At 44.0% G+C, this 25,803-nt stretch overlaps 1 protein-coding gene across 3 annotated transcripts; it reads right to left on the reverse strand.

The window, feature by feature from the left end:
* Window positions 1–20,977: 20,977 nt before the first annotated feature.
* Window positions 20,978–24,801, reverse strand: LOC112235705 (GDP-fucose transporter 1). Of its 3 annotated transcripts, none has more exons than XM_042312892.1 (3): window positions 24,312–24,801; window positions 23,345–23,853; window positions 20,978–23,063 (listed from the first exon to the last, which is right to left on the reverse strand). In XM_042312892.1, exons 2-3 carry the CDS (start codon window positions 23,820–23,822, stop codon window positions 22,492–22,494), a joined length of 1,050 nt encoding a protein of 349 aa, XP_042168826.1. In that variant the 5' UTR covers window positions 23,823–23,853; window positions 24,312–24,801; the 3' UTR covers window positions 20,978–22,491. The 3 variants fall into 3 exon arrangements, with proteins under 3 accessions (XP_042168826.1, XP_024259955.2, XP_042168825.1); XM_024404187.2 differs by lacking the exon at window positions 24,312–24,801 and adding an exon at window positions 23,948–24,299; XM_042312891.1 differs by lacking the exon at window positions 24,312–24,801 and having other exon boundaries at window positions 23,345–23,941.
* Between the last annotated feature and the right edge of the window lie 1,002 nt (window positions 24,802–25,803).

The following is a 25,803-nucleotide window of genomic DNA, read 5'->3' on the forward strand; positions in this document are numbered from 1 at the left end:
CAGAGGTAACTATAATAAACTTATCCTCTGCAGCAGAGGTAGCTCTAAATAAACTTATCCTCCTGCAGCAGAGGTAACTCTCTAATGAACTTATCCTCTGCAGCAGAGGTAACTCTAATGAACTTATCCTCTGCAGCAGAGGTAACTCTGGAGTCATCCTTTCCTGTGGCGGTCCTCATGAGACAGTTTCATCATAGCGCTTGATGGTTTTTGCGACTGCAATTGAAGAAACTTTCAAACTTCTTGAAATTTTCCAGATTGACTGACTGACCTTCATGTCTTAAAGTAATGGACTGTCGTTTCTCTTTGCTTATTTGAGCTGTTCTTGCCATAATATGGAATTGGTCTTGTACCAAATAGGGATATCTTCTGTATACCACCACTACCTTGTCACAACACAACTGATAGGCTCACATGCATTAAAGGAGGGAAAGAAATTCCACAAATGAACTTTTAACAAGGCACACCTGTGAATTGAAATGCATTCCAGGTGACTACCTGGTTGAGCTGGTTGACAGGATTCCAGAGTGTGCAAAGCTGTCATCAAGGCAAAGGGTGGTTACTTGGAAGAATCTCAAATCAAAAATAAATGTTGATTTGTTTAACACTTCTCTGGTTACTACATGATTCCATGTGTTATTTCATAGCTTGGATGTCTACACAATTATTCTACAATGTAGAAAATAGTAAAAATAAAGAAAACGCCTGGAATGAGTAGGTGTGCCCATACTTTTGACTGGTACTGTAGATAAACAGTCATTTTAAGAGTATTTCCTGGCATCTGGTATCTCAGCCCCTGGAAACGTCTCCATTCCTTCACAGAGCCACAATGGCAGCCAAGGGTTATAATGAAACACAGAGGGAACCTTTTGTAAACAGACAGTCCTGTTCTGAGGACAGGAAGTTTGGGGGAGGGAATCAAGCGTGCACACAGACACACACACAGGAGAGGGAAACGTTTCGAACCAATGTGTTGTTTACCTCAGTACAACAGATGCAGCATGTGCTGTGCCAGCGTGTAATCACAGTTAATACCCAAGTCTGCATCACTGAAGGTCACAGTTTAATTAGCCCAGCGGCAAGGCTGCAGTAGCAGACTAGCATTTACAAGTCAACATAATTCAGGACATTCAGATTACTAATAGTTGTGCCTGGGACATCTAAAAAGCTTACCAAGGAAATGTAATCCTGGTAAGCTATTGTAGGTGTTTTGGGGGGACTCGGATGGCTTGTAGGCTTTCTGCAAGGTACGTGATGAATGACTGATGTTCTGGGACGTGAACAGGAAAACAAACACTTTTGAAAAATGACAGTTTGAGCAGTGTGTATTTATGAGAGCCTTTGCATGGTCAATCAGACGTCTTCAATGGCTGTGCAGCATTTACTGTGATATGGCCTCTGCAGAAGTCAGGGCATTCATACTTCTTGGGCATTGCTGAGCAGCGCAGAGCTGTCGTGAAGGATGTTGTCAAGGAAGTGAGTTTGTGTTAAAACAGGACCTGCCACCCTCGCCTACCCTCAACCAATCATGTCAATGCGGAGCTATACAGGAGCTCTCTACATTGTTACAACATTTGGGAGGTGTACGGCATTGGGCCTTTTCATGCCTCCGGAGGCTCCTCCATTGCGTCAAACGATCCATAGTACGGCGCCTCTGACCACATTTTCAGATCGAGCATAAATTGGCTCTTAAGAACTCCAAACCCTGTCCTTTATAACGGTTATAGACTGTGTTTAATATAATGGAGGAGGGAGGGTCAACCTTTACTGCCTCAGCCCTTATACAACAGTATCAGTAATGCAGACTGGCTCTACCCCTCCCTTCTCCATTATATTAAACACAGTCTATAACCGTTATAAATGAGAAGCTTTGGAGTTCTTAAGAGCCAATTTTGCTGGATCTGAAGAAAGAGAGAGCGAAAGACTCAAATGCAGAGAATGAGAAAGAGAGAGAGCAAAGGAAGTCATCAGATATACAGAGCAGAGAATAGCTCAGACTAAACCAATCTTTTCAGAAGTCCTATTACAGTAAGAAAAACAGACTGTAAGATATTGTGCTGTAGACAGATAGAGCAGGAACACTGGGCACCACTCTAACAGGACAGAGACGCCTTGTCTGGCGCTAGGCAGGCACATGCTGTCCACCATGGCTGACTGCTGCAGAGCTCCCTCAGCACATGCTGTCCACCATGGCTGACTGCTGCAGAGCTCCCTCAGCACATGCTGTCCACCATGGCTGACTGCTGCAGAGCTCCCCTCAGCACATGCTGTCCACCATGGCTGACTGCTGCAGAGCTCCCCTCAGCACATGCTGTCCACCATGGCTGACTGCTGCATAGCTCCCCTCAGCACATGCTGTCACCATGGCTGACTGCAGCAGAGCTCCCCTCAGCACATGCTGTCACCATGGCTGACTGCTGCAGAGCTCCCCTCAGCACATGCTGTCACCATGGCTGACTGCTGCAGAGCTCCCCTCAGCACATGGTGTCCACCATGGCCGACTGCTGCAGAGCTCCCCTCAGCACATGCTGTCCACCATGGCTGACTGCTGCAGAGCTCCCCTCAGCACATGCTGTCCACCATGGCTGGCTGCTGCAGAGCTCCCCTCAGCACATGCTGTCCACCATGGCTGACTGCTGCAGAGCTCCCCTCAGCACATGTTGTCCACCATGGCTGACTGCTGCATAGCTCCCCTCAGCACATGCTGTCACCATGGCTGACTGCAGCAGAGCTCCCCTCAGCACATGCTGTCACCATGGCTGACTGCTGCAGAGCTCCCCTCAGCACATGCTGTCACCATGGCTGACTGCTGCAGAGCCCCTCAGCACATGGTGTCCACCATGGCCGACTGCTGCAGAGCTCCCTCAGCACATGCTGTCCACCATGGCTGACTGCTGCAGAGCTCCCCTCAGCACATGCTGTCCACCATGGCTGACTGCTGCAGAGATCCCCTCAACACATGCTGTCTACCATGGCTGACTGCTGCAGAGCTCCCTCAGCACATGTTGTGTAGTGTGTCAGCAACTCTCACAACCAGTAAGGGGAGATTATCAGGCTGGGTATGAGACTGTGTAATTGACAGTGTGTGTGTGCCCTTGTTCTGGATCAACAGGGGAAGACAAAAGACGACACGCGAGGGTTGACTTTGTTGTGGTTGTTGTTTCAGTGGGCAGGGTCTCCCTTCACGTCAACAAGAGAAGTACATCTTCCCCTCTCCCTACATCTTCTCTCATCTAACCTAGCCTTTCCCATTAGGACTGGGAATTGCCATGGATCTCACTATATTATCACGATACTATCACGATATTTAAGTGCTGTTATGATATGTATTGCTATTCTCACGATTCTATATGTATTGCGATCCGAATACTACGATTTGGTGTTCCAAACATATTGCTCACTACAGTGCCTTGCGAAAGTATTCGGCCCCCTTGAACTTTGCGACCTTTTGCCACATTTCAGGCTTCAAAGATAAAGATATAAAACTGCATTTTTTTGTGAAGAATCAACAACAAGTGGGACACAATCATGAAGTGGAACGACATTTATTGATATTTCAAACTTTTTAACAAATCAAAAACTGAAAAATTGGGTGTGTAAAATTATTCAGCCCCTTTACTTTCAGTGCAGCAAACTCTCTCCAGAAGTTCAGTGAGGATCTCTGAATGATCCAATGTTGACCTAAATGACTAATGATGATAAATACAATCCACCTGTGTGTAATCAAGTCTCCGTATAAATGCACCTGCACTGTGATAGTCTCAGAGGTCCGTTAAAAGCGCAGAGAGCATCATGAAGAACAAGGAACACACCAGGCAGGTCCGAGATACTGTTGTGAAGAAGTTTAAAGCCGGATTTGGATACAAAAAGATTTCCCAAGCTTTAAACATCCCAAGGAGCACTGTGCAAGCGATAATATTGAAATGGAAGGAGTATCAGACCACTGCAAATCTACCAAGACCTGGCCGTCCCTCTAAACTTTCAGCTCATACAAGGAGAAGACTGATCAGAGATGCAGCCAAGAGGCCCATGATCACTCTGGATGAACTGCAGAGATCTACAGCTGAGGTGGGAGACTCTGTCCATAGGACAACAATCAGTCGTATATTGCACAAATCTGGCCTTTATGGAAGAGTGGCAAGAAGAAAGACATTTCTTAAAGATATCCATAAAAAGTGTTGTTTAAAGTTTGCCACAAGCCACCTGGGAGACACACCAAACATGTGGAAGAAGGTGCTCTGGTCAGATGAAACCAAAATTGAACTTTTTGGCAACAATGCAAAACGCTATGTTTGGTGTAAAAGCAACACAGCCCATCACCCTGAACACACCATCCCCACTGTCAAACATGGTGGTGGCAGCATCATGGTTTGGGCCTGCTTTTCTTCAGCAGGGACAGGGAAGATGGTTAAAATTGATGGGAAGATGGATGGAGCCAAATACAGGACCATTCTGGAAGAAAACCTGATGGAGTCTGCAAAAGACCTGAGACTGAGACGGAGATTTGTCTTCCAACAAGACAATGATCCAAAACATAAAGCAAAATCTACAATGGAATGGTTCAAAAATAAACATATCCAGGTGTTAGAATGGCGAAGTCAAAGTCCAGACCTGAATCCAATCGAGAATCTGTGGAAAGAATTGAAAACTGCTGTTCACAAATGCTCTCCATCCAACCTCACTGAGCTCGAGCTGTTTTGCAAGGAGGAATGGGAAAAAATTTATCTCGGTGTGCAAAACTGATAGAGACATACCCCAAGCGACTGACAGCTGTAATCGCAGCAAAAGGTGGCGCTACAAAGTATTTACTTAAGGGGGCTGAATAATTTTGCACGCCCAATTTTTCAGTTTTTGATTTGTTAAAAAAGTTTGAAATATCCAATAAATGTTGTTCCACTTCATGATTGTGTCCCACTTGTTGTTGATTCTTCACAAAAAAATACAGTTTTATATCTTTATGTTTGAAGCCTGAAATGTGGCAAAAGGTCGCAAAGTTCAAGGGGGCCGAATACTTTCGCAAGGCACTGTATATGTCTGCTGCAGAGAGACTAGAGAGAGCATAATGAAACAAAACTGGCTTACCAATTAAGATGGAAAACAAGCGGTAGGATTAAACATACCAGAGTTTTGGCACAGGTACCGCTGACCAACGCTAGCTAATGCTACCTACAGTAGCAAAGAAAACACTGTTTAATATATTCAGCTCCAGTCTAAAGTTTGGACACCTACTCATTCCAGGGTTTTTCTTCATTGTTTTTACATTGCAGAATAATAGTGAAGACATCACAACTATGAAATAACACATATGGAATCATGTAGACTTGCCTGCAATTCAAATCAAATCAAATGTATTTATGTAGCCCTTCGCACATCAGCTGATATCTCAAAGTGCTGTACAGAAACCCAGCCTAAAACCCCAAACAGCAAGCAATGCAGGTGTAGAAGCACGGTGGCTAGGAAAAAACCTAGGAAGAAACCTAGAGAGGAACCAGGCTATGTGGGGTGGCCAGTCCTCTTCTGGCTGTGCCGGGTGGAGATTATAACAGAACATTCAGACCTTGTCAGCTTGTATTGCATCCATCTTTTCTCAGTAGAAGGAAACGGGATACCAGCAGATAGAGAGCCCAGGAAATGATGCAGTGAGGAGCACAGCTGTGCAAAACTGTCAAAGTCACTCAATTAGGCCAACTGTTACTTTTACAAACTCCATCCCAAAGAAGTGAACCGAGTGAATCAGACATATTAAGGCCATTTCTATCCCTGTAGTTCTCTGTTTTTTGCTTGGATAAATGCTGAAGCAATATTCATTAATTCTGTCCTGCATTTCAAAGTGCCAGACCAATAATTCATATTGATCTGTGTTTATAAACATCAACAACAAAATGGCAGACCTCGTTGGAGGCAAACACCACTACAGACAAACAGTCAACTAATATCAGATGAGAACAGCCCCTCAGACAGCACGGGTGGATTAAGTTGCTCCTAAACACTGATCTGAGGTCAGTCTAGCATTCCCCTCCAAATGGTTACAGTTAAGTTGTGGGGATGGTAAGCTGATCCTAGATCTGTGTCTAATGGGGAACTTCATCCCAGAGCTCTGCCACTAAGCTGGTGGTGCGGTGCTAAGTGGTGTCATGAGGAGATAAAATGAACTCTGACCTGGCCAGTTTGTAGAGTGTGTGGGAATTTCTGACACGGGTCTCCACGCCAAACTCCTGTGCCATCTTCAGGATGGTGGCGTCGCGCTCCGTCCCATAGGGCTCTGAGTCGTACTCGAAGGTCAGCCGGGTGATATTCCACTCCTGGAGGTGGAAAGCGAAAGCGGGGGTCATTTTGGTGGTGGGGTAGAGAGTGGTCTTAGATCAGGTGTTTTCTGTAATGACCTTAGTGATCACTGTTTTACAGCCTGTGTTCGTGAGTGGGTCTTGACACACACACATTGATGTTAGATGTTGCATGAGGGATAAGGCTGACTGTTACGCTACCAGCCATGTAATTACATGACGTTACACAACCATAAACTAGCTCAAGGGGAGAGCAATGCAACACAGAGCAATTCATATCACCGCCTGTCAGTCGCCCGATAGAAAAACATCTAGCCGTCAAAGAGTTTCTCAACCAGGTGAATCTGACTGACGTCCTGGCAGCTCTGCTCGGGTGTTCAACGAGAGAATCTGTCAAGTACACTACTGTAGAGGGGCATGTGGGGATTGGACAGCCTGTGTGTGCGCTCTGTGTGTACCTAATGTAGTCTCCACTGGGGTCAGTCCTCCGGCCGAAGCCTACAGGAAAGTAGCAGTGGAAGAACTGCTGGAAGAAGGAGCTGCAGGAGAGCCACATCCAGCTGCCTGCGTTCACACTCAAATCAAATCAAATTTTATTTGTCACATACACATGGTTAGCAGATGTTAATGCGAGTGTAGCGAAATGCTTGTGCTTCTAGTTCCGACAATGCAGTAATAACGAACAAGTAATCTAACTAACAATTCCAAAAAACTACTGTCTTATACACAGTGTAAGGGGATAAAGAATATGTACATAAGGATATATGAATGAGTGATGGTACAGAGCAGCATAGGCAAGATACAGTAGATGATATCGAGTACAGTATATACATATGAGATAAGTATGTAAACCAAGTGGCATAGTTAAAGTGGCTAGTGATACATGTATTACATAAGGATGCAGTCGATGATATAGAGTACAGTATCTACGTATGCATATGAGATGAATAATAACTCCAGTCTGCATCCAGGAGCAGCTCCTCAAACACCTGCAATACATCACATATAGAAATATAACGCTAATAAACCAGTCACCTGCTTGTCCAGAAGGGATACAGCTTTTGTCAAAATGGACTCTTCCTAGCAGGTAAGGAGAATTAGGTTAAGGTTAGGAGAATTAGGTTAAGGTTAGGAGAATTAGGTTAAGGTTAGGAGAATTAGGTTAAGGTTAGGAGAATTAGGTTAAGGTTAGGAAAAGGGTAAGGGTTAGCTAAAATGCAAAACATTTAAACTTTCGACGTCAATTTGACAAGAGCTGTATCCCATCTAGATATGACCCAGTCACCTAGGACTAAACCAATGCTCAAACACAAAAAAGCGCACACACACAGATACACACACACACACAGACACAGACACACACACAGACACAGACACAGACACACAGACACAGACACACACACACAGACACAGACACACACACACAGACACACACACACAGACACAGACACAGACACAGACACAGACACAGACACAGACACAGACACAGACACAGACACAGACACACACACACACAGACACAGACACACACACAGACACAGACACACACACAGACACAGACACACAGACACAGGCACAGGCACAGACACAGACACACACAGATACACACAGATACACACACCCCTCCTCAACACATGTAACAAATAGAGATGCAACATTATTAAAGTTAGAGTACTTAACTAAAACAATAACAAAGCGGTCACCAATCCTCTTTTTTGGAAAAATAATTGAAAATGAGAACTAGTTTGTATTAGACAAATTCAGGTAGGTCCCTCCCCGTTTGGTTCTGTTTGGTTCCTACTGAAGATACCCCAGTAATGAGCAGATAGAGAGAGATAGACTCTCAGATGAGGGTCTGGTTAGGCAAGGGAGCCTTAGCTGGCTGGTCACTATGCCAGGCCTGGATACACCCAGATCAGGTGACTCACCTTTTTGTCCATATGATTGTTCAGTCTCTCCTGTGCCTCAGTCTCCTCCACGCAGCAGGACCAAAGCTGTGAGTCTTAAAACCTGCCCGATAATTTTTTGTTGTTGTCAAATTCCATGGCTGAGCTCTTTAATCACCACTTCATTAAGTCAGGATTACTATTTGACTCAGCCATGCCTCCTTGCCCGTCTAACATTTCCTCATCTCCCACCCCTTCTAATGTGACTATCCCCGATGCTTCTCCCTCTTTTTCCCCTGCCCCGCTACAAACTTTCCCCCTGCAGGCAGTCACTGAGTCCGAGGTGCTAAAGGAGCTCTTTAAACTTGACCCCAAAACACATCTGGGTCAGATGGTTTAGACCCTTTCTTCTTTACGGTTGCTGCCCCTATCATCACCAAGCCTGTCTCTCCTTTCTGGGGAGGTTCCCATTGCTTGGAAGGCAGCCACAGTTCGTCCTTTATTTAAAGGAGGAGATCAAGCTGATCCTAACTGTTATAGGTCTATTTCTATTTTGCCCTGTTCAACAAAAGTGTTGGAAAAACTTGTCAATAATCAACTGACTGGCTTTCTTGATGTCTATAGTATTCTCTCAGGTATGCAATCTGGTTTCGACTCAGGTTATGGATGTGTCACTGCAAACTTAAAGGTCCTCAATGATGTCAACATTGCCCTTGATACTAAGCAATATTGTGCTGCTATTTTTATTGACTTGGCCAAAGCTTTTGATACGGTAGACCATTCCATTCTTGTGGGCCGGCTAAGGAGTATTGGTGTCTCTGATGGGTCTTTGACCTGGTTTTCTAACTACCTCTCTCAAAGAGTGCAATGTATAAAGTCAGAAAATCTTCTGTCTCAGCCACTGCCTGTCATCAAGGGAGTACCCCAAGGCTCAATCCTAGGCCCCACGCTCTTCTCAATTTACATCAACAACATAGCTCAGGCAGTAGGAAGCTCTCTCATCCATTTATATGCAGATGATACAGTCTTATACTCAGCTGGCCCCTCCCCAGATGTTGTGCTAAATGCTCTACAACAAAGCTTTCTTAGTGTCCGACAAGCTATCTCTTCCCTTAACCTTGTTCTGAACACCTCCAAAACAAAGGTCATGTGGTTTGGTAAGAAGAATGCCCCTCTTTCCACAGGTGTTATTACTACCTCTGAGGGTTTAGTGCAGGTAGTCACCTCATACAAGTACTTTCAGAGTATGGCTTGACGGTGCACTGTCCTTCTCTCAGCACATATCAATGCTGCAGGCTAAAGTTAAATCTATACTTTGTTTCCTCTATCGAATTCACTCCCCTTTCACCCCAGCTGCCAAACTAACCCTGATTCAGATGATCATCCTACCCATGCTAGATTACGGAGACGTCATTTATAGGTCGGCAGGTATGGGTGCTCTCGAGCGTCTAGACGTTCTTTAACATTCAGCCATCAGGTTTGCTAGAACAGTAGCTAAGACTAGTGGTGACTGTTTTAAGAGTTTGATGGCCTGGAGCTAGAAGCTGTTAAACAGTCTCTCGGTCCCAGCTTTGATGTACCCTCACACAACTGTAATGAAGTGTAGTGTGTGTGTGTGTGTGTGTGTGTGTGTGTGTGTGTGTGTGTGTGTGTGTGTGTGTGTGTGTGTGTGTGTGTGTGTGTGTGTGTGTGTGTGTGTGTGTGTGTGTGTGCGCGTGCGCTCTGTACACGACCGAGGCACCCAGTTACTGCTCTTGCATAATTCATGCCCTTTCAAAAACAGGTCAATGAACGTACCAGAATATTTTATGCAAATATGCATCTGAATAAAATGCTGAAAAAACCCCACCTAGACTAGGAGGAGCATCACCAACATTTATCCATTAACTATAGAGTCAGAACCCCGATCCGGACTACTGCAACAGTGGTGTCTGTCTGGGTGTTACCAGGTAGCGGTTCACAGAAGACATGCACAAACACAACTGCCTTGTAAGTTCAACTCATTTGGACTGACATGGTTGTGTATCATATGAACACTAATGGCGTTGCTTAGGTGCACAGTGAGGGCAAGAAAGTGTCCATGACTTACAGCAGGCAGCCTGTGCCTTTTATTTAGAGTTTAATACCATTGCAACTGGGTATCATAAGCAATCTGACATATTGAAGTGGTGTGTGAACTGACTGCCAAAGCAGTTAGAGAGGCTATAGCTCAGCGAGCAAGTGCAGCACTGCGAATGAGACAAAGGGCGATGTGGAGATCTGTGTATGTGTCTGTCTGAGTGCTTTTCAGCCTATCTACACATACCACATTTGTCATCCTAGCTGATTTGGTCATTCATTTGACATTTCCTCACCTTGAAAGGTCTTGGAAAGACATCTGTGTGCTGGCCTCGTACTACGAATAGCCTCGAATTTAGTGTCCGCAGGCTTGTGTCGAGGTCCTCCAAGGCTTCCAGTAGAAATCTGCATGAGAAGGATAAGGTGACAGATGTGAACTTAACAGAAGTGTAGTTCTTATCAGTATGAGAGTTTGTTTCCTCCTTACCAACGGACATGATTATGTTATGTTCTTCTGTACAGTTAGAATGTTAAGCAACATGTAGAAGAATGACCTAACATGACATGGGCTAACTCTGCTAACTCGTGTCTATTTTCAAATGATAAAGCTATGAACACTATCAACTTCATAGTTAAGAACACTGTAATAATATAAAAGAGAAGGAAACATATTCTACATGAACCAGTATCACTCACTAAAAACACAACCATATGGAACAACTCTTGGATAGCTTTTCAGAATTCACTGATAAATTGGTCCACATGGAAAACTAAAGGCATAGAAAACATAACTTGGTAACAGGAAATGCATGTATTTCCATGAGAGAATTCAAAAGTAATTTTGGACTGACCAATGCAGATAGTTTCAAATACAGGCAACTTACATATCACGAAATGTTGATTCGATCAGAGCAAGCTTGGGGAAATCTTATTTGAGTCAGAAAAGGATGTTCATATTATAGGTAAGCCTTACAGAGAGCATTATCCAACTGACTATCTCTTAGAAAAAAATATAAACTATTGGAAACAAGATTTAAAAACAACTGATGTTGGCACAAGATGGAGGGAAAGTTGAAGCATAACTAATTAAACAAAATGTAACAAAAATGTATGCTCCATCCAGTATAAACAAAGGCCGTGTCATGCCTTAAAACTAACAATAATTCAATAATCATAATAATAATCCAGCCAGTTGGGTCTCTTCTCATCTTGACTAGTGAGATAATCATCCAGCCAGTTGGTCTCTTCTCATCTTGACATGTGGGAGTGTAGTGAGATAATCATCCAGCCAGTTGGGTCTCTTCTCATCTTGACATGTGGGAGTGTAGTGAGATAATCATCCAGCCAGTTGGGTCTCTTCTCATCTTGACATGTGGGAGTGTAGTGAGATAATATCCATCTTCTCATCTTGACAGATAATCATCCAGCCAGTTGGGTCTCTTCTCATCTTGACATGTGGGAGTGTTAGTGAGATAATCATCCAGCCAGTTGGGTCTCTTCTCATCTTGACATGTGGGAGTGTAGTGAGATAATCATCCAGCCAGTTGGGTCTCTTCTCATCTTGACATGTGGGAGTGTAGTGAGATAATCATCCAGCCAGTTGGGTCTCTTCTCATCTTGACATGTGGGAGTGTAGTGAGATAATCATCCAGCCAGTTGGGTCTCTTCTCATCTTGACATGTGGGAGTGTAGTGAGATAATCATCCAGCCAGTTGGGTCTCTTCTCATCTTGACATGTGGGAGTGTAGTGAGATAATCATCCAGCCAGTTGGGTCTCTTCTCATCTTGACTAGTGAGATAATCATCCAGCCAGTTGGGTCTCTTCTCATCTTGACATGTGGGAGTGTAGTGAGATAATCATCCAGCCAGTTGGGTCTCTTCTCATCTTGACAGATAATCATCCAGCCAGTTGGGTCTCTTCTCATCTTGACATGTGGGAGTGTAGTGATAATCATCCAGATAATCATCCAGCCAGTTGGGTCTCTTCTCATCTTGACATGTGGGAGTGTAGTGAGATAATCATCCAGCCAGTTGGGTCTCTTCTCATCTTGACAGTGAGATAATCATCCAGCCAGTTGGGTCTCTTCTCATCTTGTGAGAGTGAGATAATCATCCAGCCAGTTGGGTCTCTTCTCATCTTGACATGTGGGAGTGTAGTGAGATAAGTTGGGTCTCTTCTCATCTTGACATGTGGGAGTGTAGTGAGATAATCATCCAGCCAGTTGGGTCTCTTCTCATCTTGACATGTGGGAGTGTAGTGAGATAATCATCCAGCCAGTTGGGTCTCTTCTCATCTTGACATGTGGGAGTGTTAGTGAGATAATCATCCAGCCAGTTGGGTCTCTTCTCATCTTGACATGTGGGAGTGTTAGTGAGATAATCATCCAGCCAGTTGGGTCTCTTCTCATCTTGACATGTGGGAGTGTAGTGAGATAATAATCCAGCCAGTTGGGTCTCTTCTCATCTTGACCATTGTAGTGAGATAATCATCCAGCCAGTTGGGTCTCTTCTCATCTTGACATGTGGGAGTGTTAGTGAGATAATCATCCAGCCAGTTGGGTCTCTTCTCATCTTGACATGTGGGAGTGTAGTGAGATAATCATCCAGCCAGTTGGGTCTCTTCTCATCTTGACATGTGGGAGTGTAGTGAGATAATCATCCAGCCAGTTGGGTCTCTTCTCATCTTGACATGTGGGAGTGTAGTGAGATAATCATCCAGCCAGTTGGGTCTCTTCTCATCTTGACATGTGGGAGTGTTAGTGAGATAATCATCCAGCCAGTTGGGTCTCTTCTCATCTTGACATGTGGGAGTGTAGTGAGATAATAATCCAGCCAGTTGGGTCTCTTCTCATCTTGACATGTGGGATTGTAGTGAGATAATCATCCAGCCAGTTGGGTCTCTTCTCATCTTGACATGTGGGAGTGTTAGTGAGATAATCATCCAGCCAGTTGGGTCTCTTCTCATCTTGACATGTGGGAGTGTAGTGAGATAATCATCCAGCCAGTTGGGTCTCTTCTCATCTTGACATGTGGGAGTGTAGTGAGATAATCATCCAGCCAGTTGGGTCTCTTCTCATCTTGACATGTGGGAGTGTAGTGAGATAATCATCCAGCCAGTTGGGTCTCTTCTCATCTTGACATGTGGGAGTGTAGTGAGATAATCATCCAGCCAGTTGGGTCTCTTCTCATCTTGACATGTGGGAGTGTAGTGAGATAATCATCCAGCCAGTTGGGTCTCTTCTCATCTTGACATGTGGGAGTGTAGTGAGATAATCATCCAGCCAGTTGGGTCTCTTCTCATCTTGACATGTGGGAGTGTAGTGAGATAATCATCCAGCCAGTTGGGTCTCTTCTCATCTTGACATGTGGGAGTGTAGTGAGATAATCATCCAGCCAGTTGGGTCTCTTCTCATCTTGACATGTGGGAGTGTAGTGAGATAATCATCCAGCCAGTTGGGTCTCTTCTCATCTTGACATGTGGGAGTGTAGTGAGATAATCATCCAGCCAGTTGGGTCTCTTCTCATCTTGACATGTGGGAGTGTTAGTGAGATAATCATCCAGCCAGTTGGGTCTCTTCTCATCTTGACATGTGGGAGTGTTAGTGAGATAATCATCCAGCCAGTTGGGTCTCTTCTCATCTTGACATGTGGGAGTGTTAGTGAGATAATCATCCAGCCAGTTGGGTCTCTTCTCATCTTGACATGTGGAGTGTAGTGAGATAATCATCCAGCCAGTTGGGTCTCTTCTCATCTTGACATGTGGGAGTGTAGTGAGATAATCATCCAGCCACTTGGGTCTCTTCTCATCTTGACATGTGGGAGTGTTAGTGAGATAATCATCCAGCCAGTTGGGTCTCTTCTCATCTTGACATGTGGGAGTGTTAGTGAGATAATCATCCAGCCAGTTGGGTCTCTTCTCATCTTGAAAAAAACATATATTAAAAACTTGGAAATCAATTATTCCTAGGGACGGGGGCGTGAGCAGAGGTGTAGTCGTTGGTTGGGTGCGTCTGTACATTCTTGTTCCTATGTTTGTATTTGGTGTGAAAAATGTAAGAGAAAAGTAGTACTGGTTCTCGTTTAACTTGTTTTAATGATAACGGATAATCATACAGGCCTGATAGTTCACAGCCGTTCTAGTTCACAGCCGTTCTAGTAATGACTTCATTCTTATGAACAAGTAGGGAATCTCACAATATAATTTAGTCTAATCAACTACAGTGCTCAAATCATTAACCATTATTGGCTTGGAGAGAATGGATATTTCCCAAGGGCACAACGTTCACCCCCCAGCACAGTTTTATAATTGGAATGTGAACCAATTAGGCCAACAGAGTGCTTTAGGACCATGCTGACGCCTCTGAGAGGTCGGGTGGGCTGTTTGGAGACACTGGACTCCACAGAGCGGCTGACAGGCTGTGTGAAGGAAAAGCTTCTGGAAGGCTGGCTGGGACAGCACCGAAGAGATGAGCATAGTGCAGTGTACGCGTTGTGCTCTTTCACCGAGTTTTAAAATGAATAGAAACTGTCTACTTTAGTTGTGTGATATAGCTGACATGGTAACTGCTGTTTAACTTAAACAGAAAATAACCTAAACTAGTGTTTATTCACAGTGCTGAGTTAGTATTGTAACTGACGTTAGCTAATATTTCATCCCATCTCGACTGAAGTGAATGAATAAACTACGCTAGTGAGTAACTACTACAGCCAGGTCAGCGCCAGCCTCTAGTTATCTGTCAGATAGCGACATGAGGTGGCTATTATTACTACTATCTGACAGCAGTAGTTTGTATGGACATGTTTTGTAGCCTTTGTTTTGTCCCGTTTCAGAAGTAAATTAACTTGGCAAGCTTTCACCAGGTTGATGTACCGCTAGAGAGAGCTGGCCAAAAGTTGGTTTACATTATCTATTATTTTTTGCCTCAATCAAACTAGATCTGAATCAAACGATGAAACCATCGGCCAATCGATTGAAGATTGATACTCTGACGTTGATATTTTCAGTGCAATGTGAGTTGTATTAGTCAGTATGTCAAAGTAACGTTATTGATCTGTCAGTTTCCCTAGCTAATTCCCTACTTTTCCCACAGGGACACAGTAATAAAACAGCTTCTGACGTTACAGGCTTCACTGTCATGGTGCACAGTAGAGGTCTGAGCGAAATGAAGAATCCCGCTGGTTTTCTGTCCAACTCCCAGCCGCTACCGCTAGAACTGGTCCCAAACCAAACCGCAGTCCCATAATGTTATTTTAAGCGTATTGTGACGCAGCTCACTTGCCAGTCATGGTCCCAGCAATTTTGCACCCTATATAGGTCATATCAAAATGCGCCAAAATAACTTAAGAAATGGGTTAAATTACCAGAGATTCTCACATGGCCCTTACATTGTATTACTGGGCTATTACAGCCAATATACTAGATGTAGATTGAAGAGAGCAGAGACGCAGACTTTCTGTTGAGCTATTTTTATAGCCTACCTTTTAACAGTGGGAAGACGGAGAAAAATGGGTGATCAATATTTAGGGCTATTTCTAGGCAATGTAGTAAACTATAACCTAATCATAGGCCTATTTAGGAAGTACATTTCCTTGTAAAGATAACTGTCCCGTGCTTCTCCGTCCAGCCTACTCTATTTAATTGAGACCACATGTGCACCTGATCTGGCAGGTATGGCTACTGAACTGGAGGCAGCAAGAATGAGGACAGCGACACCTGCTACGTTTTGTAGAGTCCTATAGGATACAGCCTACCCTTTAGGAGGACGATTTACAGGCATATAAATGGGTAATCCATACTTATTGAAAATGAAAAGGCGCACTTTAACTCTTATGTCAAACTTGGAGAGGTAGGTTACTGAATTTGAAGCAGCGAATTCTGAGTGAATAATGCGAAGACTATGTGATTTTAATACAATAGGTAGGCTAACGCATAAAAAGCAGAGAGGACCGTTTCAAAATAATCTGTGGGACAACAAAAACATTTTAATCCCAAAATCGTCTGTCTGACAGCCCGCTCCCGCCTGCAGCATGAAAAATGCTGACAGTGCCGCAATGATCTCTGTTGCGACCGCAGACATCCCGCAGGAATTCAGCCTTCTAGTGCTCATCATGTTTTAGCAGGATCAGATGATGACAGGGGTCCCAGCAGGGTCAAACAGCCAGGGAAGACCAGTCTATGGAGCTCAGTGAATTTTGCAGTATATTCAGTGAATAATTCAAAGTTCCGTCTTGAATTGATGGGTAGACCTACAGTAGGTACAGGACAGCATGTTAAGCTTAAAGCTACAGTCTGGGATCTGGGAAAAACAGTCATTTCAATTATTGCACCATTGATTCTATTCTTGGATAATATAATGTATAAATGCACACCAAGGTAATTCTTTGTCATGCCTCATTTTAGGAGGATTAGATGGTGACAGGGATCTCAGCAGAGTCAGGCAGCCAGGGAAGACCAGTCTGACGGAGGTAAAGTGAACTCTGCTCAGAGAAACGCAAGAAGTATAAACGGCCTGACTTCTGCAGAGGCCATATCACCGCTGCACGGTGGACATCTATTGGCCATGCAGCGCCTACTGTAGGTAAAACATTTGAGAGGCACATGAATGTGTGTATGGAGCTCAATTTGGCCTCTGCATGCGTCCAGAGGCTCCGCAATTGATCACACCATCCATATGGCGACTCCGACCACATTTTCAGATGGAGCATAAATTGTCTCTCAGCCTGCTTTGTGCAGTGTGTATCACCCGCCACCGGTGATGTTTATATAAGGGAGCAACCGCATCATTGTTTTATGTAAATGATTTACCATGTCGCACAAATCTGGAACAATGATTCAACGAGGGGTAATTTATTTAACTTGGCAAGTCAATTAATAACAAATTCTTATTTACAATGATGGCCTACACCAGCCAAAACTGGATGACCCTGGGCCAATTACGCACCACCCTATGGGACTCCAATCACAGGCTGGGTTGTGATACAGCCTGGATTTGAACCAGGTTGTCTGTAGTGACACCTCTAGCACTGAGATGCAGTGCCTTAGACCGCTGCGCCACTCAGGAGCCCCATCATTAAAGTGACTATGCATAGATAATATAACTCGAGAGTAGCAGCAGTGTAAAAGAGGGGTGGAGGGGGACAATGCAACTAGTCTGGGTAGCCATTTGATTAGCAGTTCAGGAGTCTTATGGCTTGGGGGTAAAAGCTCTCCATACAATTCTAGCCAAAAAAATAAAAAAATAAAAAATAAAATTGGTGCAAGCTGTTCAATATAAATATATATATATTGAACCGAACTGTTGTATTTTAAGCCCATAATTTACCTGCTGGCTATATTTCCATTTGTTTTTATTCAGAGCCCTATACTGCACAGGTATAATGCATTATGTTGCAGAACACATTGTAAGAATGAATTGGTCAACTGAAATGTTGATAGAGAGACATCATGCTGTCGGCTATAAGCCTTACAACACATCATGAAGGCTCATGCTTACAATAAGTTATAATATATCTGCAGGCTTTAGTGTTCAACTTTTACTGAAATGTATAAGAGGCATTGGGTACATGGTTGTCTCCTTTACACAATATATTGAAACTATTCATCAATCATTCACAGAATGAGTTTTTGGAATGTCATCTCCTCAGCGTGGGTGCAGTCCACACTGTCCATTTTGTTATCATGAGTCATTTATTATCTGGTTACACCTGAAGGGTAGAAGGGCAGAGAATACTACAAGTAAACATGTTATGTTGAGAGACAGGCACACCACCATAAACATACCAGAATAACCACGGCTGTTAGGGTTGAGACAGGTCTACCACCATAAACATACCAGAATAACCACGGCTGTTAGGGTTGAGAGACAGGCACACCACCATAAACATACCAGAATAACCACGGCTGTTAGGGTTGAGAGACAGGCACACCACCATAAACATACCAGAATAACCACGGCTGTTAGGGTTGAGAGACAGGCACACCACCATAAACATACCAGAATAACCACGGCTGTTAGGGTTGAGACAGGTCTACCACCATAAACATACCAGAATAACCACGGCTGTTAGGGTTGAGAGACAGGCACACCACCATAAACATACCAAAATAACCACAGCTGTTAGGGTTGAGAGACAGGCACACCACCATAAACATACCAAAATAACCACGGCTGTTAGGGTTGAGAGACAGGCACACCACCATAAACATACCAAAATAACCACGGCTGTTAGGGTTGAGAGACAGGCACACCACCATAAACATACCAGAATAACCACGGCTGTTAGGGTTGAGAGACAGGCACACCACCATAAACATACCAAAATAACCACAGCTGTTAGGGTTGAGAGACAGGCACACCACCATAAACATACCAAAATAACCACAGCTGTTAGGGTTGAGAGACAGGCACACCACCATAAATATTCCAAAATAACCACGGCTGTTAGGGTTGAGAGACAGGCACACCACCATAAACATACAAAATAACCACGGCTGTTAGGGTTGAGACAGAATAACCACGGCTGTTAGGTTGAGAGACAGGCACACCACCATAAACATACCAGAATAACCACAGCTGTTAGGGTTGAGAGACAGGCACACCACCATAAACATACCAAAATAACCACAGCTGTTAGGGTTGAGAGACAGGCACACCACCATAAACATACCAAAATAAACATGAGAGACAGGCACACCACCATAAACATACCAAAATAACCACGGCTGTTAGGGTTGAGACAGGTCACACCACCATAAACATACCAGAATAACCAGGCTGTTAGGGTTGAGAGACAGGCACACCACCATAAACACACCACCATGAGAGACAGGCACAACATAAACATACCAGAATAACCACGGCTGTTAGGGTTGAGAGACAGGCACACCACCATAAACATACCAAAATAACCACGGCTGTTAGGGTTGAGAGACAGGCACACCACCATAAAAACATACCAGAATAACCACGGCTGTTAGGTTGAGAGACAGGCACACCACCATAAACATACCAGAATAACCACGGCTGTTAGGGTTGAGACAGGCACACCACCATAAACATACCAGAATAACCACAGCTGTTAGGGTTGAGAGACAGGCACACCACCATAAACATACCAGAATAACCACGGCTGTTAGGGTTGAGAGACAGGCACACCACCATAAACATACCAGAATAACCACGGCTGTTAGGGTTGAGAGACAGGCACACCACCATAAACATACCAAAATAACCACAGCTGTTAGGGTTGAGAGACAGGCACACCACCATAAACATACCAGAATAACCACGGCTGTTAGGGTTGAGAGACAGGCACACCACCATAAACATACCAGAATAACCACGGCTGTTAGGGTTGAGAGACAGGCACACCACCATAAACATACCAGAATAACCACAGCTGTTAGGGTTGTGAGAGACAGGCACACCAATAAACATACCAAAATAACCACGGCTGTTAGGGTTGAGAGACAGGCACACCACCATAAACACCAAAATAACCGGCCAGGTCTACCACCATAAACATACCAGAATAACCACGGCTGTTAGGATTGAGAGACAGGCACACCACCATAAACATACCAGAATAACCACAGCTGTTAGGGTTGAGAGACAGGCACACCACCATAAACATACCAGAATAACCACGGCTGTTAGGGTTGAGAGACAGGCACACCACCATAAACATACCAAAATAACCACGGCTGTTAGGGTTGAGAGACAGGCACACCACCATAAACACCAGAATAACCACATTGAAACAGGCACACCACCATAAACATACCAAATAACAGCTGTTAGGGTTGAGAGACAGGCACACCACCATAAACATACCAAAATAACCACAGCTGGGTTGAGAGACAGGCACACCACCATAAACATACCAAAAAACATACCAACCAATAAACAACCAAAATAACCACGGCTGTTAGGGTTGAGAGACAGGCACACCACCATAAATATTCCAAAATAACCACAGCTGTTAGGGTTGAGAGACAGGCACACCACCATAAACATACCAAAATAACCACAGCTGTTAGGGTTGAGAGACAGGCACACCACCATAAATATTCCAAAATAACCACAGCTGTTAGGGTTGAGAGACAGGCACACCACCATAAATATTCCAAAATAACCACAGCTGTTAGGGTTGAGAGACAGGCACACCACCATAAACATACCAAAATAACCACAGCTGTTAGGGTTGAGAGACAGGCACACCACCATAAATATTCCAAAATAACCACGGCTGTTAGGATTGAGAGACAGAGAGACAGGTCTACCACCATCAACATTCCAAAATAACCTTGTGTGTTGGGATGACCGTGAGAAAGCAACTTCAGCCAGATGGTACTTGGACACTACTAGTGTGGGGGACTAATGCTGCTTAGGCAACTAACTACAGCCAGATGGCACTATCTGACCATACCAGTGTGAGGGACTGACAGAGGTACTCATTCCTTTATACTGGTGCCATCTAGTGTTAGCTTTGTGTTTAGTAGCTTCTGGACCAAGTCTTCACAGACCGATTCCAATCGGTTTAACTGCGTAGGTCTGACACCATTAACTACCTCAGCTCTTCTCAGTTGACCAAACCCCTAGAATAGGTGATTTCTGCTAAGGTTTCTGCTCAGGCATAAGCAAGTGAAGTATTGTTCTGTGTAAAAATACATTTAAAAAGGAAGATTTATGCTTGATCATGAATACAGATAAAATAACACATTTACAAGAGGCGAGTAACACGTTATGATTAACAGAATGTCCATTTATTTTTCTGAAGTACACATAAAAAAAGTCATAATCACTGAATAACTATATATTTTCTAAAATAAATCTGCATCTTTTCTTAAAAACGCAATCTGGAGAATACCCGTCTATGTCGGCTAACCAGCTCTGAAATCCCATGTCCGGTATCTTCCAACGCACTACAAACCCTGAGCAACAAATATATAGAAGAAAAACAGACTGTGTATCAAGTGGACGCAGAAGCAAAACCTGAAATCTGAGAGACCCACATTTTAGGATCTCTCAGATCACCAGCCAGTCTTTCTATGTAAATTCCTTTTCTCGTGTCCCATTTCCTTATATCTCATTGGTCTGAAAATGATGACACTACAGAAGAGGACAAGCAGAGAGGACTTTAGGAAAGGAGGGTGTTTTAGAGTGCAGGGTCTCAACCCGGCACTGAGACAGGAAGGAGTTATGACATCATAATGACGATGCTCCCGCAGGCCACCGCAGGCCACTTGGCCGGTTACCCAACAGTCTTCCTTCATGATTGAAGTTTCATGACACAGACAATACATCAACACAGACATTATCTTTAACATTCCTTCTATAGTCTGTTACTTTTCAAGACAAAACACACAAAATAAACAGCCATAGAAAATCTCCATCTCAGGGGATAAACAGTTCAGATTACATCCTTTGTTGTCAATTATTCAAATTGTAGTGCCTCTACTGAAGCCAGAGAGAATCAACCATCTCTTTGACGGTTTTCACTTTTATCACCTACAGTGTCTCTGCTTCAAAGATATAACGTAAAGCGGTCCATAAAACCAGCACTGGCTTAATCACTTCATTAACTAAGGTGAGCTATTACAGTCTCAGAGCAAGTGACGTCACCGATTGAAACGCTATTTAGCGCACACCACAGCTAACTAAGCTAGCCGTTTCACATCCGTTACACTCACCCCCTTTTGACCTCCCCCTTTGTCGGTCTCCACCCTCCATATGCAAACTGTATACCCAACATAAAGAGCCCCACTTGCCATAAAACTGTCTTTCGCCGTGTCATATTGCAGTTTTGCATCACATTCCTGATGACACATACAAGCTAACAGGAAAGTCACTTGATTTAGATACTATCCTACAAACATATGAATAATGTTCTGAAAGAAGAGAGTAATGATTTAGGTTATAATTCATGACCCCCCCACACACTGAATAAATAACAGAATTGGACAAAATAACCTAAGGAAATGATAAAACAATAAGGTCCCACTGAGTAACAAAACAACCCCGTAGCCTTCCTACACCTCTGTGTTACTATAGTAACATTCATTTATATTGACAGCACACAGCCCAACTGTTCCAACATAACATCGCTGTAGAAACAACTCCGTGGTTAGGCCTTAGTGTTTACATTGTCTTCTGTCACCAGTGGGTCACAGTCACCACCACCACCATGGCAGAAGGTCATCCTCATCCCGTTATACCCCCGGGTCACCACCACCACCATGGTGGAAGGTCATCCTAGTCCCACTATACCCCGGCATCACTCTTCTCCCCTAGCAGTTTCTCTTTGGACTCCTCCTGGGGAATATGGACCTTCTTCATCTCCATGCCTTTGACCCAGGTGTAGGCAGAAGACCCGCCAAGGACCATCAGGTTACTAGTCCACCACAGGAAACTTTTACTGGACTGGTTATAGACCACAGCGATGACCGTCTGAGCGCAGGCCTTGGCCGTCCCCGACACGTTGTGCGTCAGCGGACTCGTGAACTTGATTTGGAGGCCCGTCACATAGCCGATGGCGAAACCGAACACGCCGCCCAGCGTCATCATGCCCCAGAACGTAGGGTCACCCAGGCGGCTGAAATGGACGAGGTGGCCGACCTCACCGAAGACGAGGATGAGTGGGAGGAAGAGGATGCATGCGTTGATGTTGTTGTAGAAGGAGAGCTTCCAGATGTTTCCGTCTACCGCCGGCATGACCCGCTTGGTGAAGATGGCGTTGAGGGAGACGCAGGCGCTGGCCAGCACACCGAAAAACACACCCGTCCACGACAGGGAGCCCGCCACACCTTCCTGGTCCACACCCAACCAGAATCCACCTGATGGGAGGGACAGACAAAGAAAGAAGCATTAACATGGTCCTTCAGCAGCAATACCTTATGTTCAATATATGGCCAATACAAGTGTGGCCCATGTAGGAAGGTATTAACCCGTGGTGGAATTATAGAGAAGCGTGAGGTTACTTATTATAGGTTACCTGGGAGGAAGGACGTTGTCTAACCAGCCTGGCTTGGGTATATGCCTTAGACATGAGAACTTTCTAGAAAGTCAAAAGTACTTGCATTAGGCCAGATAGAGGTTAGTTATTATTACCACCTACCTAGAATAATTCCACAACACAGGATGGCGTAGAAGGACGTCGTTTGCTTGAGGATCACGTAGGAGAGTAGAACGTTGAAGACTGTGCTGAGTGACCTGCCGACAGTGTAGAAGGCCACCCCTACATGCTTCAGGCACAAGTTGTTGAAGGTTATCATTCCAATGAACACGATGGACAGGGGTAGAACCTCCCGGCATACCTTTAGGTCGAACTTGACGGAGGGGAAGTCGATGACACCCGGACATAAGTGGGATAGCAAGTGCATGCCATAGCACAGTCCGACAGTCACAAGGCACTGGTAAAATGTCACAAATAGCGGCGCGTCCAAATCTTTACTGTCTAGCAAGTAGTTATTTAAGAACACCATGGTTATTGAAATGAACCAATAAAGTACGACCACACCACCTATTTTGATGGCTTTAAGTAGAAACGTCTCGCCTTTTCCTTCTTCCATGGAGTCCGAGCCTGCTAGAGCCATTCTCAAGATGTTCGAGCGTTTCAACTGCACCCTGTTCATGATTGAAATCATGGAGGAAGGATATAGAATAGGTTAAAGTAAGATAATTGCAACACTCTGCTACAAAGTAACAGTATACCTATTACCTTCGACCTATCGGATACAAACAATGAACGCCGTCCTCCGATTACGTGACAACTTCCTGGACAATATGAGGTACATTTTTTTAAAGAGACAGTGCTACATTAATCCTGTAATGAGAAACAATTCAACTTGAAGCCCAAACGCAATATGCACATGTGAGTTCAGTCAGACAGAGTGTAGCCTAATACCGACTGAACAATACTATCAGAATGACCGGATATGTTTATGACACATGTAGCAGCCCATCAATATCAATAGGCCCACATTCCTAGATCACATTCAGACACCTTTTAAATAATGATGAGTTACTGATTTCTCTATATTTGTCTCTACAATATTACGATTCCCATCTCAATAATGCCTTACCTTAGTTGCCGTCAATATCTTTAAAATGTTCACCAGCTGGAGACGTGACTTTTGCCACTATAGGACGAGGAACGAGGAAGTAAACGAATCATACAATATTTCTCGTCTAGTTTACTCCTCCCACAGGTCCGGGTTGAAACACCCCTTTCTTGCTTTTCCTGATTTGCCACCTGTGTGACAGAGACACCTGTGTCTCTATACTACAGCAAAGTCCGGGTATGGGGAGCTCACTCACCCAATTCTCTGTCATTCATGCCTCGCCCTATGGTCATTCACTTCATCAACACACATAAGCCCAGTAGGCTATTGTTACGGGAATTCCAGGTTAACAGATAAAGTCGATCTAATGCAACAATTCAGGGAGACGCCTCCAGAACAGAATCAGAGAAAATGTCTATGCCTCTTCACAATAGCACCGAATGTTCTGTAAACACCAGCCCGAGAGGCTTGTAGGGAGCTTGAAGTCACAACATCACCTGCTACGGAATCACACAGTGTCACAGACTCACGGATACATTATCAGCGTGTCCTCGAATCCAGTCTGGTATCAACTTTAACCATAACATTCAACCCTGGGAGACGTGATAAGGGCAGTTGAACAGGTCAACGGTAGAACATCAGTAATTAGATACAACAGATTGTTATAAACTAACAAGTAAACAACTACTTCATTACTAAATATGGTATCAATCCATATATACAGTAAATCAAATACAGGAAAATAATTTATCAAATGATTGCCCATTACAGTTATAAAAAATATGTTGGTGCTTGCTTGATGAAAACGCTAAAACCACAATATTTCCAGATTTAAAAAAGCCTAATGAAATATTACCCGTTGATATTGAATAATGGTGTTAATAAAACTGTCTCACCTAATTATAACACAATGGGGTGTGGCCCCAACCCTCCGCCAGGAGATCCAAACCTCTAAGAGGTTGAATCAAATCAAATTGTATTGGTCACATTCACATGGTTAGTATATGTTAATGCGAGTGTAGCGAAATGCTTGTGCTGCTAGTTCCGACAGTGTAGCAATATCTAACATGTAATCGAACAATTCCACAACAACTACCTAGGTGTTGGGTTAAGAAAGTCCTTACCCTACCCCTTCCTTCGGGAGAACGAGTGTCCACTCGCTTCTCTATACCAAGTCTCTCACGTATCTCTGATCAACTCGTGGGCGCCATCCTACTTCTGAGACCGATGTAGAGAATTCAGGGGTAGTCCCAACAGAGCCTCAAACCACGCTACTGCGACTGTCAACTCAGCACCATAGCCGCTATGCCAAGAGATCTGAACATCTTGATGCAGTCGCTATGTATTGCTTTATGTACAGTAAAGTATCACATCAATTATTACATAACCATTATTTAGCTTGTGAAATGTGATTATCGCTATCTGGCGAAGAGGTCCATTATCAGATGAACTAGTGGAGACCATTTTTATATATCTGCGTGTAGTTTTAAGGAAGTCGCTAACTAAACTAACA

This window comes from Oncorhynchus tshawytscha, unplaced genomic scaffold, assembly GCF_018296145.1.
Source record: "Oncorhynchus tshawytscha isolate Ot180627B unplaced genomic scaffold, Otsh_v2.0 Un_contig_13158_pilon_pilon, whole genome shotgun sequence".
In the NCBI taxonomy this organism is placed as follows: Eukaryota; Metazoa; Chordata; class Actinopteri; order Salmoniformes; family Salmonidae; genus Oncorhynchus; species Oncorhynchus tshawytscha.

Bases quoted from the DNA above. Each gene is read 5' to 3' on its own strand.
- LOC112235705 (XM_042312891.1), bottom strand. From the start codon at position 23,873: ATGATTTCAATCATGAACAGGGTGCAGTTGAAACGCTCGAACATCTTG. The intron at 23,064-23,344 runs GTAGGTGGTAAT...CCCTCCCATCAG, and splicing joins GTGTTGTGGAATTATTCTAG to GTGGATTCTGGTTGGGTGTG.